The sequence below is a fragment of the Otolemur garnettii genome, unplaced genomic scaffold (genome assembly GCF_000181295.1).
Source record: "Otolemur garnettii isolate 467f Iridium unplaced genomic scaffold, OtoGar3 scaffold00007, whole genome shotgun sequence".
NCBI lineage: Eukaryota > Metazoa > Chordata > Mammalia > Primates > Galagidae > Otolemur > Otolemur garnettii.
The window spans coordinates 27,011,858-27,029,582 of record NW_003852402.1 but is presented as its reverse complement, the minus strand read 5'-3'; the positions used below and the strand labels follow the sequence as shown (position 1 = coordinate 27,029,582).

General features: G+C 41.2%; 1 protein-coding gene across 1 annotated transcript in view; it reads left to right on the top strand.

Moving 5' to 3' along the window:
* PLEKHG7 (pleckstrin homology and RhoGEF domain containing G7) overlaps positions 1-17,725 on the top strand; it is a 30,720-nt gene that overhangs the window by 2,317 nt on the left and 10,678 nt on the right. The window contains exons 3-9 of the mRNA XM_003783356.2: positions 2,256-2,351; positions 2,929-3,030; positions 6,045-6,158; positions 12,210-12,384; positions 13,896-14,011; positions 14,356-14,449; positions 17,417-17,496. Of these exons, the coding sequence (XP_003783404.1) occupies positions 2,256-2,351; positions 2,929-3,030; positions 6,045-6,158; positions 12,210-12,384; positions 13,896-14,011; positions 14,356-14,449; positions 17,417-17,496 (777 nt within the window). The remainder of the gene's footprint in view (positions 1-2,255; positions 2,352-2,928; positions 3,031-6,044; positions 6,159-12,209; positions 12,385-13,895; positions 14,012-14,355; positions 14,450-17,416; positions 17,497-17,725) is intronic.

Genomic DNA, 17,725 nt, shown 5'->3' with positions numbered 1-17,725 from the left:
AAAGCATCATTTCAAAAGCAGACAGCAGGCCAGATTTAGCTCAGAGGCTGTAGTTTGACAATCTCTGTTCAGGCTATAAAGGGAATGACAATACCATCCCTGGCTATCTCGGGAGACCATTGGGATGATCAAAGTCGTTTTCTTTGAAATCTACCAGGTTATTTTCTGTCATATGTATTGTCAGTCACAGCACTAAGCCCTTTACTTAGCAAAATTTAAACTACAAAGACACTCTATGAGCCAATTGAAATTTTGAGACTGTCTCAGTTAAGATGCTTATCAGAGCAAGGAAGAGAAAACTAGTTGAAATAACACAGGATTTTATTAGCTCACGTGACTGACGGTAAAGCCCAGAGGTAGGAAAGAATTCAAGATTGTTTTGATCAAAGGGCTCAAAACCAAGGGACAAAATTCCTTGCCATCTCTCATCCCTGTGGTCCATGGCTTTAGCTTCATCTGAAAGCTGGCTTCTGTTGCCATCACAAAATGATTGTTGTCCTGAGCTCATGGTGGGAGGGGGAGGGAAAGAGAGAGAGAGAGAGAGAAAGATCTTCTCAACCTTCACAGCAAAAGTCTTGAAATTCATTCTAATTGTTAGATCAATTACATGCCCACCCCTGAGGCAAATACTCCCACTAGGTAAAGAAGAAATGTGCTGATTGGCTGAAGGGAGTCAAGGCCCAGCCCTGGGCATGAGGTCAGCTTGACACTGATTGGCTGAAGGGAATCAAGGCCCAGCCTGGGCATGAGGTCAGCTTGACAGGTGGCACATGATACTCTCAGGGAAGAGTAGAAGCTAAAGGAAAGCCAGGCTGTTTTTAAGGAAGGGGGACATTGCATCTGTGGTGACCAGTCCAGTGTTCCCTGCAGAGCACTAATTCCAGAGCTTAGCAAAATTTAGTATCAAATTGCATAGCTCCCCTCCCTCCTTCCAACAAACAGCACAGAACTTTCTAGCCCCATAAAGCTGCCCATGTTTTTCAAATTAGCATTTTCACCTAAAGAGAAGGTCAATTTGAGTTCATTTGTATACACACATATACATATATATACCTCTCTTTACATAATCCATCATTTTTCCCAAGTTGCTTGTGAATTGAAAATATGTAACTTGTATAGTAAAATAAATATACTAGAGGACTCAGTACTTTTTTGTTTATGGTTAACATTTCTGTAAAGCAAATAATCTTAGAGCAAAAAGAGTTCTTCCAAATTGTCCCAATTTACCTGCAGTAATGAGTTTTGTTTCTTAAAATTATCTGTTTTAAATGCCTGGATATTGACAGATTTCCAGACAGCCGATATCATGTTGGATTTAAAAACCTCCAAGTCGGTGGTTCTCAACATGTGGTGTGCAGACCAGCCGCAACCCAATCGCTTGGGAACTGGTTAGAACCTTGCATTCTTAGACTCCTTCACAGACAGGTGGGGCCCAGCAACTCTGCTTTAAGAGCAACTTCAGGTGATTCTGAGGCAAGTTCAAGACCCACTCCCTGCATTAATTAAATAACACAGAAACAGGAATTGGAAAGGGTTAGCTAGGTAAAGTCCTGTCTTTTAACCCCTAAAATTCTTGAAATAATGGGTTGCTTTGACTGCTTCCCATCTTTAGTAGACAAAGCATTTCCATCTCAATAACGGGTCTCTCCTCAGTTTCCAGGATGGAGGGCAGGTGCTCTGTGAGGACTGTCCTTCCTCTCTCTCCACTTGCTGTGGAGTTCCCCCGTCTTCTTATTCCAGTAAGAATTACATAAAGACTCCCTTAAGGCTTGCATTAATATTTAATACCTTTACCCAAACCAAAACATTTTACAAGTTATCCAATATGAACTCATTCATTCTCTGTTAATTTCCTGAAAGTAAAGTGCATTCAGATCTTTTGCAGAGGAAGGGAGACAGGAGAAGACATCATGAACGTGTTTTGCTCTCAAAGTACCGTTGGCAGGAAGAGAACCTTTGGGATTTCTTTGGTGCTATGAAGCAGAGAAAGGCTATTTGGACCAATTGTGTTCAACGGGGAAGTTGTTAGGACTTGTAGAAGCAATAGCAACTTCATACCGAAGAATACTTTTCCAATATGTTTTGGGAAGCTTCAGTGTCATCATTTGTATGGAACAAAATTTCTGAACTTTGAGAATACTGATTTCTACAATGTTTGTTAACTTATGTTCAAGAGGTTTATGTTTAATGTTCTTACAGAGGGCATGTTTCAAGACTTCAAAATAGAAATTAATGTGCATTTATTTTCTTTAAAGATCTTTATGAATACACTAAAATATCTGCAAATGCATGAATTTCTCCTGGATGTGGATTTATGGAGACTTTTTGCAAACCTGGAGGAGTTAGCTCAGGTAAGCCGAAGTATCTTTGAAGTGTCAATAGCTGTATTTTTAAATTCGTTAAAGGACCATGAAAATTCATGCTTGGTCTGTTCTTGTGGCATGGATTCCATACTGGAATACGGCATATGATTCATTCCATATTCCATCCCCAGTGAGGACTTCAGGTTAATAGGCAAGAAGTCTAAACATCCATTGACATCTTTCCAATACACTATAGGTAGTAGTTAACCTTTGTTTTTTTTATTTTTTTCCATGGCTATTTAAAAACACAGCTACATTCCTAAGCTCTTTATCACCTTTATAAATGTTTATTTTCAAATAAATGTGCTTTTCTCATATATATTATAAATAAATAATAGCTTTCCTCTCAAATGGAAGGGAAGAGAGATTAGCAACAAGAATTTATTCAAGAAAAACTTATGAGAAAATACATATTGGAAAGTGGAGGAAAATAAATCTTTGAATTTTGCTAAGAGATAAATTTGAAATAGGAAACATCTGTAAGAATGATATTTGAAGTCCGTCAAATGTTTATTCCTTATCCCGGGTGTGTGCCTACTCTGGTTTTCTTTCTCTCTGGTCCTAGACAAGCCTTGGTTTTGTGAACAGTCTTTTCCGCCTCATCAGAGACTACGTAGATGCTTCAGAGACTTTACCTTCAATGGATTTTATCTCCGTGCTTACAAAGGTAAAATCCCTCTTGGAGATCTCACCTTTGTGAAATACATTCACCCACCTCCCAGGACAGCCATTCATATCTACTCGATTTTCTGCGTTTCAGGGAAAGTTCTATGACTACCCTCCCACAAAGGAACCATCCCTATCTCCACCAATCACAGTTTTCCAAAATAATTTGCAGATTCTGTTTTCCCATCACCATGTCTCATGTGGATTTTATGAATACAGAAATGTGCACGCATGGAAATGCCATTTCCAAGTCTATTTTTTAAATGATTTCAGTTGAAAGCAATATTCATGGCAATCGTTCAGTGTATGCTAATTACACGGTTCGGTTGTTCTTCTAACAAAGTGCCAGACTCTCAGAAAGAAACAAAATAAACAAACCTTCCAACCCATCAAGACCTTTAATAATATTTCCGTGTGTGAAATGAGGAGAAAAGAGAAAAACACGTTACCCTGCTTTGATAAATGTTATTTGTTTCTTATTTGGGCCACCTCCCCATGATTTTTTTTTTTTTTTACTTTAAAATTTTTAATCCACTTCCTATCTAGTCTCATTCAGCAAGATTTGAGTTCTTACACACCATTAAAAAAATAGATTAAGATTTATTGGCAATTTACCAAGTGCTATGTGGGGCCCATTTCCCAGATACAATAATGTGCAAAATCAGACAAGTCCCTTGCTCTTAAGGAATTTTCAGTCTAGTGGTGAAGAAATCATTCCAGTCATGGCACTAGTGATTATATAACCAAATTAAAATAAATGCAAGAGAAATTAAGGGATGCAGGTATGGGTCCAACAAAGAAAACCTTCTAAGTTGGGGTAGATATGGGGTGTAGTTCCAGGTAGGAAACTCTCTCTGGGGAAACGATGCTTGAGAAGATATTTAAAGGAAGAATTTTAAGGAGGCAAAAATAAGCAGGAAATTAGGTACAAAGTAGGAAGAGCCTTTAGTGAAAATTGACAACAGATTTAAATAAGAAAAGCTTTTAAAAATGAGAAAGAATATAAATTTGGGGGAATCGGCTAGAATTTCAGGATCTCTCCTTGAGTTAGAACATTTTTAAATGTAGCTTTTAGTAAATAGCTTGGAGAAATGTCAGCTTCTGATGGAAACACTTACATGCACTTATAGATCTACTAAAGAAAGTGATATTCTTAGACTCTTTATTAAGGTGCTATAATAAAGCCACATATGAATGTTCCATACTATCTTACAGATGTGCAAAGATGGGTCATAAAAACTTTTCCTAAATTCAGAAGGTCTCTATCAGTCAGGTTAGACTCAGTTGTGCCTCAGTAACAAACATCCCCAAATCTCTGCAGTGTGGCTCATATCTCATTTATGCTCTGCCTCCACTTTCTCCTTGTCCTGACTCTGGGGCCCATGTTGATAGAGCAGCTACCACTTGGAACATGACCAATTGCCATGGCAAAGACATAGAGACTGTGGCAAAGCAATCACTGGTTCTTTAAGTTTCTGCCTGGAGTGGCATGTCTGTTAGCCTTGCCTCCGCACACAGCCAAGTTTACCTTCAATGTAGCAGGTACATATCTTCCTCCCCAGGAAGGGTTAGGGTGGGGATTAAGATGAACAGTAAGCAGTCTACCCCCAGAATCTCACCAAGAACAATGTAGTTGCTTCTGAGACGTCACCATCTAGGAGACAGGGTTGTCTTACATTTACATGTGAGCTATCTGACAAAGTCATTCAAAAGGAAACTGAGCTTGGAGATTGGTTAATGTAGCCAAGATTATATAGCTAATGAGTGGTAGAAGTGAATTTCTAAGTCTAACTCTTAATCTTGGCCTCTTAACAATCCTAATTATGCCATTTCTCAAGCATCAACCTGTCTCATGAGAAGACACTCCCTTTAGCTCCAAGTCCTCCTCTCTGCCCAGCTATTAACATTCTCACATCCCCCCTCAAAAAAAAAAAAAAAAAACCTCATATCATTTTTCGAATTATTTCTTGGAAAAGTCAAAACTTGACATTGCTCTTTATAATGTTTTATCTTCTGAGGTCCTATAACAAAATATTTTTCTAGGTTTTTGTGACCTCTGGTTCTATTACTATCACTTCTTTTAGTGGCTTTTCAGCTGGGTCTGCTCTTTCCACTCTTGTGGTAATAACACTGCCAGCAATGTGTTTTCCCTGATGGGGCCCATGAGTTGCTATATATGCACATATTGGCCAATAAATCTATCAATGGGCACATGGAGGGAGCAACACTGTAGAGAGTGTGGGGTCCTGAAGTGAATGTCCACCAGTAATGAGTGAGTAGCATTGGTAAAGAGGAAAGAATAACCATCGTTCCTGAGAAAGACACAACTGAGATGGCTGCTTATTGTGTGATATGCAGTTGCCCACTATATGTATGAATATATACATAAAACATGACTTATTCTAAAATGAATTTGGCGTGGCTTACAAAGTTGTGTCATAGCAAATGTAAGACATTAGATAAGAATCATGAAGAAAATCTAGTAAGCGTTAGATTAGGTAAGATTGGTGAACAAAATGCGTGCTACTATAGTACATTAAGTAGGAGCATACCAAATCTCTATGTGGTTAGAATCCTGCAGAGTTACATTTATAAATCTTTTTGAGGAATATTGGATGAAAAGTTAAATGTTGTTACTTTAATCACTTACTACTGACACAAGCTTAACGTCAACCCACCTGGTCACCCAAATCAAAGGCAATCTTTGTTGATAGGTGCCAGACATAGTGTAGGGACCTTATGAAAACTCAAACAGAAATAAGAATGGATTAAGTTAAGGCATACTACATAGAATTTTCTTTAAGTATAGAGGAGAAAAGACTATTTATCGAGGAATCAGCTGCTCATTATGAGAATACCATATCTTTTTAAAAGAATGCTAATTGCAGAGATTGTCTACACAATCGTAGCTGCTCTACCTTTCTCTGTCCTAGTTAATGATATAAGTGAAGGGAAAGTCTGCCAGGGCTCAGCACATCCCTCTTAACTTGTGTTTTTTGTGCTTTTCTCTTGCAGTATTTCCGTGGGAGCCTCTGTCAGAGCCACCAGACCTACTGCCTGAACTACTCAGCAACTGTCTTTTACCTTGACAGCCTGAGGCAGAGAGATGACTTTGGAATTTATTTAAAAGTAAGGTACCATTTGACTTTCTATTTTTCCTGACTTTCTTTGGGCGAGATAGGTATGAGGAATTAGTATACCCAAATTAAACGGGAAAGAAGAAATCAGTGATCAACAGTATGTTTCAACTAGAAATCTGCTTTCCTCATAAAGACGTCATCCATTGCACACATAGGAATTTTAAATGGTGTACATCTGGAAGCGTTGTATCACCTAATATTCTGCTACAAATTGGGGCTTCAAAAATATGGTACTTATTCATTTATTTTTGTTTGTTTGTGGCAGAAATCAGTGCATTGTAAGGCAGAAACTAGAATAAGAAACTAGAAACTGAGCTTTGTTTGAGACTAGAAGTTTGGCTTTTATAGGATTTGGTCCCAGAACAAACACTTGGAGCACCATGACATTGGATCCTGTATGAATGGCACCCCTAGATTAGATCGCAGAGCAGAGGCCAATGCTGCCACCAAGCAAACCTGGAACCAATGTTCTCGGACTTCCCTAGCTCTGTTGTCCCCTCTCTGGGCAATTCTTTAATCTGAACTGCACCAGTTTGGTACCGTGCCAGAGACCTTTTGTATGATCTACAGAAAATGCCTTTCCAGAAAACCAGCTCTTCCTGCAGCTGCAAGAAGCCCCTGCCAGAGCTGCATCTTCGAGGCCAGGGAGGAAACGCCGCCCCAGCTTCTCATGACTCAGCTGTGATCATTGGGCTTCACCTGCCAGGAAACCTGGGTGTGGCCCAGACCAGAAAAGGGGAGTGATCTTAGGGAGGAGACACTGGGCCTGTGTTTGTAGCTTCAGCCTCTCAGTGTTTTCTTTTGTACTCAAACTGCAACGTGGAAGCTCCTTAGATTCCCGAGTGTATAAGTAATCCTAGTGTAGACATTTCCCCTGGAAGCTGATGGATTAGACTCTGAGCTAAGCCCCTGTCTTAGTCCATTTAGCATTGCTATCCTGTCTCCGACCTGAGACAGGATAATTTTTAAAGAGGTTTATTTGGCTCATGATTCTGCAGACTGTGTAAGAAGCCTGGTGCTGTCATTTCCTTCTGGTGAGAGGCTCAGGGAGCTTCTCCTCATGATGGAAGGCAAACCAGAGGCAAATGCCACACAGCTAGAGAGGGGAAAGAAGGAGGTGACAGGCTCTTGTCAACAGAATGCCACTAAGCTGATCTTGAGAGGTCCACCCATGACCCAAACACCTCTCACTAGGCCTTGCTCCCAACATCTGAGATCAAATTTCAACATGAGATTTGGAAGGAACAAATATCCATACTATATCAGACCCCAAACTGGGGGAAATCCAGGTACATATCTGTCCCTCCCAAGCTAGGAGAAAGATTAATTTCATAAGAGCCAGCCACCATTTTCAGACACCTGTGGGAAATTTCATACCCACGTATTAACAGCCAAATTATTTTTTGACAGAGGTACTAAGAGCATACGTTGGGCAAAGAATGCCATCTTCAATAAACGATGCTGAGAAAATTGGATATCCATATTCAGAAGAATAAAACCAGACTCTCTCACTATACACAAAAATCAAATCAAAATAAAGACTTAAACATAAGGCCTGAAACTATAAAATGACTAGACGAAAACACAGGAGAAGCACTCCCAGCTATGGATAGTTTAATTACCATCATTAATCATTAATTAATTATTTGATCATTACACATTATATGCATATATCAAAATATCACACATACCCCATACATGTGCACAATTATTATGTGTCCGTTATATGTGTACACACACACACAGCCCTAAAGATATTTCAGGAGAGGGAGTAGAAGATTCAATAATGTCAGGGTAACACAGGGTGCCGATGGTACACCTTCTCCAACAACTCTTTTAATTCTTAACACAAACCTGTGACCATTGCTTGTTCCCATGTGTCCCTGAGGCTCCGAGAGGTTATGTAACAAAGCCGCGTCGTCAATAGTTGGCAAAGAAAGAACTGTATAAAACTCTTTAGGCAAAAGAATTCAGTGTTCTTGACACCCGAGCTATTTCCAACTCCTCAGGGATATTTTCCATCGCCAGGGAAATTTTAGCCTCATGAAACAAAAGTAAAGAGTCAGGGAGAGACTTAAAAGAGTAGACAGTGAATCTGCCTTCCCCAGCCCCACCACAGGGAACAAAAGCTTTCTCACAGACGCTAAAGGAAACTGGCTGTGAGCCTTTGCTGTGGGCGAGGCACTGTCCTCCAGGCTGGTCAGCTGCGGTGTCTTGGTCTACAGAATAACTCTATGGAACCTGATACTACTCTAATTTGTCAGGAGGTTAGGCAACTTACTGTAGGGTACTTGTTGTTCTGGGGTAGAGGTCAGATTTGAATTCACACATGTCTGAAATCTAACTTTCATGCCCTGTTATAAACAACGGTCTTGGAAAAATTAAATCTGTGTCATGTCATGGATGGCCTGAAATGAACCCATAAATCCACTGAGATGAATTTACCCTCCATACCATGTGAGGCTGGGTTTTATGAATGTATCATATGTACATTATCCTGGTACATTTCCATTAATGGAAGTCAGATTCTTCCCAGTCACTTAGAAACAATTAAAATGATGCAGAGGAAGAGACTTAGAACTTTGCACCTGGTCTCTTAGTGTGGCTTGATTACCCAACACTACCGTAAACTGGGTGTTGTGATGTGCCAAGCATAGTTCTAAGCACTTGGCGTGGATTATCTCATTAAAACCTCCCACAAACCCAAGGAGGTAGTTAGTCTTATTATCTACATTTCTCAGATGAGGTTTAGAGAGGGTAAGTAAATTTCCCAAGGTTCCAAGAATGCTGGTTGCCCCAGCCCACTGCTGTGTCCCACCAGGACAGATTTATTAGAGAACATTTTTATCTTGGGCCCTATTAGAGCTCCCCTAAACACATAGGTATTTATTATAAAGTGAAAGTAGCCTTCATCAATCTAGACCTGTCAGTCAAAAGGCTTTTTATGTCTAATATTTTTTGATAGAAATGTTCTTTGTTTTCCCTAATGGACCTGAAAAATAAAGGCAATAGAGAGATGAAAGAAAAACTTATAACTTTTCTTTTATAATTGTCAACAAACTTTTTTTCTCTTTTCTGAGGTTTTCCAAAATACTAACAGCTTCCATTATCCCTGCCTGGATCTTTGTCTAAATTATTTACCAGTGATGCTTCTTGCCTGATTGTCATTTGGAGATTGGCGTTTTCATAATTGCCCTGAATACCAGTGGTCTCCAGCAGCCACAACTGTTCCCCAAAGCAGGGAAATTTGGGGCAGTGGCCTCAGGGTTGTGTGTTTTGAGAAATCAGTCACAAGAACTTCCAGCCACCCAAGGGGACCACAGACAGTGCTGGAATGCTATTGCCAGCTAGTCAGCATGGAATTCAGCCACTAAAAGTACAGGTCTGCCCCCTGCCACTCCCGGCCTCCTCTCATCTGCCTGCTTTCTGCTCCATCTCTGCCAACTCCAATGAGGACCACCACCATCTGGAACTGGATGAGAACTTGGAGATCTTTGGATACCCTCCACCATTTCACAGAAGAGGAATCAGAGGTCCAGAGAGGAGAAGGCAATCCCTGTAACCTGGCTCCTGAAGCCCAAAGCTCCCTGCTCCCCTGTGCTCACTCAGAGTGGAGAAGACTCTATTGGGCACAATTCCCCTGAGGAGGTGCCAGAATGTTCTAAAGGACATTCCCAGGGACTTGGTCAAACTATGAAAGACAAATTACTAAGTAGGAGGCAAAGAGCTCTGTTTGCAAAGACGAGGATAGAGCCAGTAAAATAGCAGAAGGGACTGTGGGCTGTGTATCTGACCCCTCCACAACCCAAAATCTTCAGTAAAATAAATATGCACACTCACAAAACTTTTGACATGAATGGGTTTACACTGGGTACTGACCTAGAAGACCAACCAAGGATCTAAGTTTAGTTTATGCTGTTCAGGGAGGAAATAATGTATATGTACACAGGAGTTCAGGGGCCAGAGAAGCCATTAGACTCTCAGTCCTTGTAAGTTTGTAATTATCTAGGGAGGGGCTACTGTACTAGTGGGGGATTGAGCCAACCATGCCTAGACCACTGAAGTGCAAGGGCTGCCATTTTGCAGTGACATAAAGACATCTTTGAGGAAGCAAGGGAGCTGCCCACATTGTGCCTGGTCTACCCAAGGATGGTCCTGAGGGATCACAAGGCAGTTAATCTGGGTTTGAATCAAAGGTAGAAAAGAAGCAACCAGCTCCAGCAGGAGAAATGTTTAGTAAAAGGGCAGGATTCCTGCTGTAGTCAGTATGAGCACAGAAACAAAGTACTATAGACCGGTGGCTTATACACAACAAAAATTTATTTCTCGCAGTTCTGGAAGCTGGAAGTCTGGGATCAGGGGATCATCCCGTTCAGGGATTGGCGAGGGCCCTTTTCTGAGTTGCAGACAGCTATCTTCTCTTTGTATCCGCACATTGTGGGGAAAGATTGAGAGAGCTCTCTGGGATCAGTCTCATGAGGACTCCATGCTCATAACCTAATCCCTCCCAAAGGCACCACCACCTAACACCGTCCCATTGAGGGTTGGGGTTTCAGTGTGTGAATCTGGAGGGAACCAAACCTTCAGGCCCTTGTGGCTGGACTCAAGACAAATTTGGTATGAGTGGCTGGAGTAAGATAAGAGGAAGAAAACACCTCCCCATAGTCCTTCTTGATGTGCATACTGACCTGCGACCCACCTCCTTAGGTCATGTGTCACCTTGGTAAAAGCTGGAGCCCCTTAAAGAACTGTGTCACAGTCAAAGAAACAGCCTGGCAGATAAAACAAATGTCAATGCTATCCTCATGTTTACTTGGGTTTCTCAAATATCAGTTATGGAAGTCCAATGGATAGTCCACAGCAATACTTAGTGAAATTCTTTGTTCAGGTTTCCCCAGCATCCAAATACTCTAGAACTGTAACTTCCTCCAAACTCCAAATGCAGACTCTCCCTATTGAAAATTATCTGTATTTAGCCCTCTCTTCTCTTCTCTTTACCCTGATCATGGAGATCAACTTTGCCTCTCCAACCTCTACTTTCATTCTCTCTTCACTTTTCATCAGTACCCTGATTCTCCCCAACAAAAGAGAGACAAGAAACTGACCCAACCAGGGCGAATCCTTCCTCCCCTCCCACCCCTCCCACCCCTGTCTCCGCTCTTGATTCTCCATCCTCCTGACTGCATCACAGCAAGGACAGGAACAAGCAACCTGTGGGCGAAACTAAACCTTCAAATGAGAAAGATAAGCAAAGCTGGAACACATATATTAACACATCTTATTACTACTACTAACGGAACATGCCGTTTTAGGGGACTTGGTGAGTTTGAAACTTTTCTTGTACTCTCAACTCTTGTTAAATTTCCCCATTGAGGAGGACTGAGTGGTGGAGTTATAAGTGATCTGAAGGCTACTGACTTCATCACCATTTCTGGGAAGGCAAAACATCTAAAGAAGGATTCTTTCATTTCTTTAACTGAAAAGTAACAATGTTAGTCAGTAATAGTCAATAATACTTCTTAAACCAATCTAAGAGCCTATACAGGCACCATAGCTCACACCTGTAATCCTCACATTGTGGGAGGCTGAGGCGGGAGGATTGCTTGAGCTCAGGAGTTCAAGGCTTGTCTGAGCAAGAGTGAGATCCCGACTCATGAAAAAAATGGAAAAACCTTGTCGGGTGCCACTGCAAGCGCCTGTAATCCTAGCGGCTTCAGAGGCTGAGGCAGCAGGATGCCCACAGCCTGAGTCTGAGGTTGCAGTGAGCTACGACGCCATTGCACAATGCTCAGGGAATAGGGTGGGACTCTGTCTTGGCAAAAAATGAAAAAAATAAGAGTCTAGATTCAGACCCTGGGTTTAGCACTGATACAGTTTAATATGGAATTTTCAAGAGCCTCATTCATAAATTTCCCCAACAGGTTCCCAAGTACATCCTGTCCTTAGTGAGTAAAATCTCTGAGAACTTCTCACGTCCAGGCTTCTTAGAGCCCCCACAGGAGAAGTGATATTCTCACGTGTCTGCTTTTGCTTTCCCCAGTGGTGTGAGCAAAATGAGCAATGCCGACGTCTCCACCTGCCAGAGCTGCTGGTGGCCCCACTGCACAGGCTCACACGATATCCACTGTTGCTGAAGAATATCTGGAAAAGGAGCACAGACCCAGCTGAGAAAGTCATGATCTACTCCATCAAGGAAAGGGTGGACAGGTCAATCCGTAAGTCTATGAGATAAGTGAGCTGAATTAAAGAGCTGGGGCCCTGTGGCTCCTGGGGACCATCTGGACTTCCATCCTAGAAGGTAATTCCATTGAGTTGAGGTCATGACTGTCGGAAAGGCAGACTCAAGTCAGAGTGCGTTGTAAATCAAACACACACAGAACAATGGGCTCCAGTCACATCCTGGAGTGTTATGAGAACACTAAATGGACTTTACACAGGACGTGGCTCTGTCTCCAAGGGCCTCAGAAGTGAGTTCAGGCAGGAAAAGTTCTACTTCCCAGATTATTGAAGGTACTTTGTTTTTAACATTCATACTGAACCCACACACAAAGCAAGTGGGAATAAACACTATGAAAAGTGTATCCGGAGGATAAATTACCATTCATCATTTTGTAAATCACTGAAATCCAGGGCCAGGGTGAAAATAATGTCAGTGTTTACAGCTGAAAGATGGGGATGGGAACGGACCAAGCCCTAAGCTGACTTACATGGCTCTGTGTAATAGAAATTCGACTAAAGAGGTCCCTGATTTGTATCCAGAAACCAGGATTTCCTGGTAGGCATCAAAAGGGAATATTTCAATTTGATAATTATCAGCTGTGCAGAAATGGTGTTCTTTTTCTTTTGCATGTTTAAAAAGTAAAATGGCCCTTTAGTTGGGAATTTCTTTTCTTAAATTTTTTATTCAAATTCTAAAATTACTTGAGGAACTGGAATTAAGTTTATTAAGTGAATAAGACAAAAACTCCATTAAAGAATTTTTTAAATAAATTGCATTTTTTTAATTTTATGGATTATTATTCATTTGAATAGGTTTATGAGGGAAGATAATGGCAGCTCCACTGGAGATTTCTCAAGGAAAGTTGGACTCTCACTGGTGAAGGGAGGAATCTGTATGGCCTTTCTTTGAGTCTATTACCTTAAAGATGAATCTCAAGGATTCCCTCAAACAACCTTAACAATGTGATTCTTGGTGCATGTGGCTTGCTCTCCACGTGTGCAAAACTCATTTCAGAATCCCATAACAACCTTGGGATTTTGTTGTAAAATGTTGGAAAATTAATACAAACCTTTAAAAGAGAAATTGAGTTCTTATCAAAAAGAAATCGTCATCTTCATCATGAAGTGAATAAGTGTTTTAGGATCTGTACAAAAAGATATGTTTGCCCTTGTTACTCTGATTTGCTTTTGTTCCTCTAATTATTGGCTTCATGGTATAGGGAATAAGAAAAAACTACCAAGAGCTCTATTAGTATTATTGAATTAAAACTGCACAATACATTTCCAACTAACTGAATTAAATTTGTGAAGCTTCATTTTTAACTCCAACAGCCTGACTTCCAATTAGTGACTTTTCTAAGACACCTGAACCGTAAGCCTATGTCAAATGAGCCTGCACTATGGTTTGGCTCCAACAGCAGCCAGCGTCTCTGCTGTGGACCTGGTTAAAACGATGCTACTATGTCACATGCATGTAAATATATATTGAATGTGTCTTGTCTTTCAGGGGACCTTGAAGGAAAAGTAAAGTGGCTGGACAATTTCCAAAAATTTAGACAACTACAGGAGATTATAGTGTGGCCTCCACTTTGGGATAGAGATAAAAGGTTTTTCATTCCAGAGGTACAAAAGAAGGATCAATTAGGACTTCTATGCCTTTCCAGAAGCTTGGTGGAAACTCAACTATCTTAGAAAGTCTCCCTCTGTCCACTTGAAGAATAAATCTAATTTTATGATCAAGAAGCAAAGCCTTCATGGGGCATTGTATGTGGGGAGGCTGACGTCCCTGTGGCATCCCTGGGATGGTCCTTTTCAGAGATTTTCCCATTCCTCCTCATTCCCATGTCCATCCACTGGCATTTCTAAATGTTGTGACCTTTCTGGATGGAGTTGCTTGTCCCCGCTCCTTGATCATGCTCCCCCAGGCGCTAACAGCGTCTCTTTGATTTTCTCCTTTGTCTTGCAAGGGTTTGAAACACATTTTTAAGGAACACATGGCCGAAAACATCTTGTCACCAACCAACCGACACCTTCTCTATGAAGGCAAATTAACTCTTGCAGGTAAATAACCACTTCCTTGAGAAACTCAACATCTTTGCTTCCTTATAATTTGTTCAATTGCCATTAATTGACGGGTAGGAGGAAGGGCAGCCCCTGAGAGTCCAGGCTTCCAACAAAGGCCATTGGAGAGCAAACTCCTGGGGCTGGCTGCCTGGATCAGGCCCTGCTTGGTTTTTTCAGTCTCTGCAACCTTGGGCCAGTGACCTCCCATGCCTCAGTTTACCCTTCTTTGTCGTGAGCATTAAATGAAGCAACATATGGACAAACAGTTGAAAGAACAATTGGCGCAATGTTTCTGTTCAATACGTACAGCAGAGCCTCCTTGGTTGATCACCTCCCTACGCTGACCACCTCCTAATTTTCATGCACCAAATGCGCAGGTCAGTACAGTAGGCCTAGTCCTTTTTGATGACCAGCTCTGTGTTATGACTAGCATGTTGCAGTCCCTTGGGTGGTCAACTTAAAGAGGTTATACTGTATTATGATGACCAGAAAGGACTGCCTGGCTGAAATAAGACTTGCACTCACTCATTACCCATTGTTGCACAAAACCCAAACCTTGGTTGGGCACCAGCCAGCGTGAAGCCCTTTGGGATGGGAGGTTGCCTCTCTGTGGTGGTGTGAGGTTGCCTCTCCGGTGGGGAGTGATTCTTTACTCTGAGAGAGTAAAGAAGAGATTGAGGCTTGGCTGTACTGAGGAGAGTCTCTAGATCTCACACTCTCTCTTTGCTGTGTAAGAACATATCCAGAAGGTGGTTGTCTGCAAACCAGGAAGAGAGCCCTTACCAGGAACTGAATTGGCTGATGACATTGATCTGGTACATCCCAGCCCCCAGAACTGTGAGATATAAATTCCTATTATCTAAGCCCCTATGGTTTTTTGCTATGGCATTCTGAGCTAAGATAAAGGTCTAGTGTTGTTCCAATCCCAGTCCTGTGTACATGTATCAGCTGGCGTATAGATTCAGGCATTGGAGACAGAGATAGATAACAGTCACCTGAAAAGATAGTTTATTTCCCTCATGTTAAGTCTTGAGCTATGTGACAGCTTCACTTCGTGAAGTGATAAGGAACCAAGGTGTCTTCTGTCTCATTTCCAACTCTAGATTATTCCTTTCTTCTCTGTGGCCCAAGATGATTCACCAACATATCTGTACTCTGCCCAGTGAGACAGGACTCAGAACTTGCCAAGTTGTGTACTTTTGCTCACAGTCCTGGTCAGAATTTAGTTGTAGAAGATGTAGTATTTATTCTTAGTGGGTGTGTACTCACTAAAACTCAGGAATTCCATCACTGCAAAAGAAAGGGAGAATGATTTCTGAGAGACCAGCAGTAAAGTTTCCGATAGTGATGGGTTACAATTTTTAAAAGATATTCAAAGACTATCCAGATTGAATAAAATGCCTGATTTCTCTTCTATGCAAATATAGACAGAACCATGCCTCTAAACTTAAAGTAGAAAAAGGAGATAGAAATGAATCCAAGGCTGGGCTCACCGGCTTACACATACAATCCTAGCACTTTAGGAGGCTGAGGCAGGAGGGTCCCTTGAGCTCAGGAGTTTGAGATCAGCCTGAGCCAGGGCGAGACCCGGTCTCTACTAAAAACAGAAAAGATGTGAATTATTCAAATTAGGGCAATTGGGGTTTCCATCACTTCAGGCACTTAACATGCCCATAGTCCCAACTACTTGGGAGGCTGAAGCAAGAGGATCTTGTGAGCCCAAGAGTGAGAGGTTGCTGTGAGCTATGACACCACAGCACTCTGCCCAGCGTGATGAAGTAAAACTCTGTCTCAAAAAAAAGAAAGAAGGAAAGAAAGAAATGAATTCTAAATGTATTATCTCTTAAGTTTAACCTTTGCCACCTGACTTCCAAGGATAAAAGAATGTGAGAAAGAACTTCTAGAAATAAGTGAAGAAATAGACAAACTAAAAAAGCTTACTGAGTTTTCCTATGTTTACTTTAAGTACCTGTCACATCCCCCTCTAAACAGACTGCCTTGTCCTCTGAAATCCTTACATTTAACCATTTCTAGTTTTCTAATTTCTAAGGAATAGTGTGAAATAAGGAAGGAGATACTTTAAAATTTAGTTTCTCTTTCTTTTATTCCCTTCCTAAGGAAAAGTAAAGAAGCCTGTTCACCTACAGTAACTATCAAAAGTAATATCAGAAAAGTGTGTAAATAAATATTCTCAACTACATGAGAATATTTAAACCTTCTCCAACATGCTGTAACACTCGAGATATAAGCAGTTTTCACGATGGTCTTCGTCGGCCTGGGCCGCCATAACAAAATACTGGAAAATGAGGGGCTGAAACAACCGAAATTCATTTCTCACAGTGTGGAGAGTGGGAAGTGCCAGGTCAAGGTCAGTTCCTCATGGGGCCTCTCTATAGGGTGAGAGAGAGGAAGATCCCTGGAGCCTCCTCTTATCAGAACACTAATGCTCCGGGATCGGGGCTTGAGCCTTTTGACCTCGTTTTAATGACTTTCTTATTCCATATACAGCTGCACTGGGGGTTAGGACTCCAACATACAAAATTTGCAGGGACACGACTTCATAGTCCATATCAGCGACAAAATGCCTTTCTCTTATAATAGGTGCCTTTGCCAGTAACCACCCAGACGGATCAAGAGGCTGAAATGCCCCAAGTTCAATTAGTTAATGGATGTGTCCCAGGCTTATTTGAAGCCATTACAAATACCACCTGAATTATCTCAGATTCACATGAGATGCATCACAAATACAATTGTCTTCAAAGTCGGGAGCTTGGGTTCTAACCCAGTCTGCTTTAGGAAGAAATCAAGTCCACACTGATGCGGGCAGTTTGCTGACCTAGGTGCTCACAGCCCCCAGGTGTATCATAATACCCACCCTTTGGTTAATTAAGGAATTCATTAAGTTAAAGAAAAAACCCTACTACTATTTCAGGTCCCCACTTCACCTTCTCTTTCTTTCCTCAGAAAGCACGAGATTCCTAGACGTCTACCTGTTTCTCTTTGATGATTTCCTCTTAGTTACCAAAACTAAGCGCAACAAAAAGGTAAAGTGCTGCCATTTTTAAATACGTTTGCTGAAGAAGTTTAGAAATCGTTCTAAATGTGTTGTGTTAAAATGTATTCTTACACATCAGATTGAATCTCTCTCCCTTTTAAAGATGGAGGCGTTATAAAATATTGGTCTTTTTAGTCAGATAGCTCTGAATTGAGGAAACAAAAATAAAAACAAAAGCAAATTACATTTCTCAAGGACATCTAGGGAGGTATATGTCT